The following is a 1,840-nucleotide window of genomic DNA, read 5'->3' as shown; positions in this document are numbered from 1 at the left end:
GTGAGTCATGCCGGAGCGCCAGTTACAGTGATCTGACTGAGGAGTGCGTCTCCTTTTAACACTGTTTTTTTTCCCTCTCTCCTCCTCTTTTTCTCCACTCTTTTGTCTCCACTATTCTTAATTTCTCTCCCCCCCCCCTCACTCTCTGTCTCTCTCTCTCTCAGGTAACATCTTTGTGGTAAGCTTAGCAGTAGCTGACCTGGTTGTGGCAATTTATCCATATCCACTGGTGCTTGCCTCCATCTTCCACAACGGCTGGAACCTGGGCTACGTCCACTGTCAGATCAGCGGCTTTTTAATGGGTGTCAGCGTCATCGGTTCCATCTTCAACATCACTGGCATCGCCATCAACCGGTACTGCTACATCTGTCACAGCCTGAAGTACGACAAGCTCTACAGCGATAAGAACTCGGTCTGTTACGTCCTCTTAATCTGGGCCCTGACCGTCTTGGCCATCATTCCCAACCTGTTCGTGGGTTCGCTCAAATACGACGCCCGCGTCTACTCCTGCACCTTCGAGCAGTCGGCCAGCTCGGCCTACACCATCGCCGTGGTCTTCTTCCACTTCATCCTGCCCATACTCATCGTCACGTACTGTTACCTGCGCATCTGGGTTCTCGTCATCCAGGTTCGACGACGCGTCAAGCCCGACAACCGCCCCAAGCTCACGCCGCACGACGTGCGCAATTTCGTGACCATGTTCGTGGTCTTCGTGCTCTTCGCCGTGTGCTGGGCTCCGCTCAACCTCATCGGGCTGGCCGTGGCCATCGACCCGGACACTGTGGTGCCGCTCATACCCGAGTGGCTTTTCGTGGCCAGTTACTTCATGGCCTATTTCAACAGCTGCCTTAACGCTATCGTCTACGGCGTGCTCAACCAGAACTTTCGCCGCGAGTACAAGCGCATCGTGGTGTCGGTGTGCACGGCGCGGATCTTCTTCCAGGACAGCTCCAACGACGCGGCGGAGAGGCTGAAGAGTAAACCGTCGCCTCTGATGACCAACAATAACCAGATTAAAGTGGATTCAGTGTGAGGGAGAACACGACCAGATTAAAGTGGATCCAGCGCGAGGGAGAGAAATGGGGTTTGGTCCTGGGGGTGGGGGGGGGGGGGGGGGTTGGGGGGTGGGGAGGTTGGCTGGGAAAAGACAGATTAAAAAAACAAACAAAGAAATGCAAAGTCAGAGGAAACTGTCAACAATTGAAGAAAAAACCAAACCCTTACCAAATGCATCGTAAAGCAGCTTCCGCTCCACAAACTGTGTGCTCTTGACTCTGTGCAATCAAAGGGAGCAAGGGCAAATAAAAATCAAAAAATCACATCTTTTTATAAAGCACTTTGATATTTTTATCTTTTCTTTTTTTTGTTGTTTATTTTACTATTTTTGTCATTGTTCAGAGGTACATAAAATCATAATGATCATATGTTTTACTTTGTTGTTTTTTTTAACGTTTACAATGATTATTTTATCAAATGTATGTATAATGAACTCTATGTATTTATTTTCTATCCACTATCTAAAGAAGAACTGAAAAAGTATATACCTACGAGTACATCGACTTAATTTTGTCTCTGGCATTGGATCTGTGTGAAAGAGAGAGACTTTTAACAAATCAATGCCATAATATACCAGCAACTTTCTGCTCTGGTCTCGTCTTTGTCTTGTGACAAATTTAACCAAAAGAGGTATTTTGTTTGTTTGTTTGTTTGTTTTTTATTTTTGTTTTTGTTTTTTTTTTGGCTACAGTGTTGACCAATTTCAGCTGACCTCGATCGGTTTGACACTGTTACTCTCCTCTAGAGGAAGCAATATACCTGGAACTTTCCTGGTTCACCAAAC

General features: G+C 46.7%; 1 protein-coding gene across 1 annotated transcript in view; it reads left to right on the top strand.

The window, feature by feature from the left end:
- Positions 1-1,033, top strand: part of mtnr1aa (melatonin receptor 1A a) — a 31,819-nt gene extending 30,786 nt beyond the window's left edge. The window contains exon 3 of the mRNA XM_030787958.1: positions 165-1,033. Coding sequence (XP_030643818.1) covers positions 165-1,033 — 869 coding nt within the window. The remainder of the gene's footprint in view (positions 1-164) is intronic.
- The last annotated feature ends 807 nt before the right edge of the window (positions 1,034-1,840 follow it).

Source organism: Chanos chanos, chromosome 11 (genome assembly GCF_902362185.1).
Source record: "Chanos chanos chromosome 11, fChaCha1.1, whole genome shotgun sequence".
Classification (NCBI taxonomy): domain Eukaryota; kingdom Metazoa; phylum Chordata; class Actinopteri; order Gonorynchiformes; family Chanidae; genus Chanos; species Chanos chanos.
This window is presented reverse-complemented; position numbering and strand designations above follow the sequence as displayed.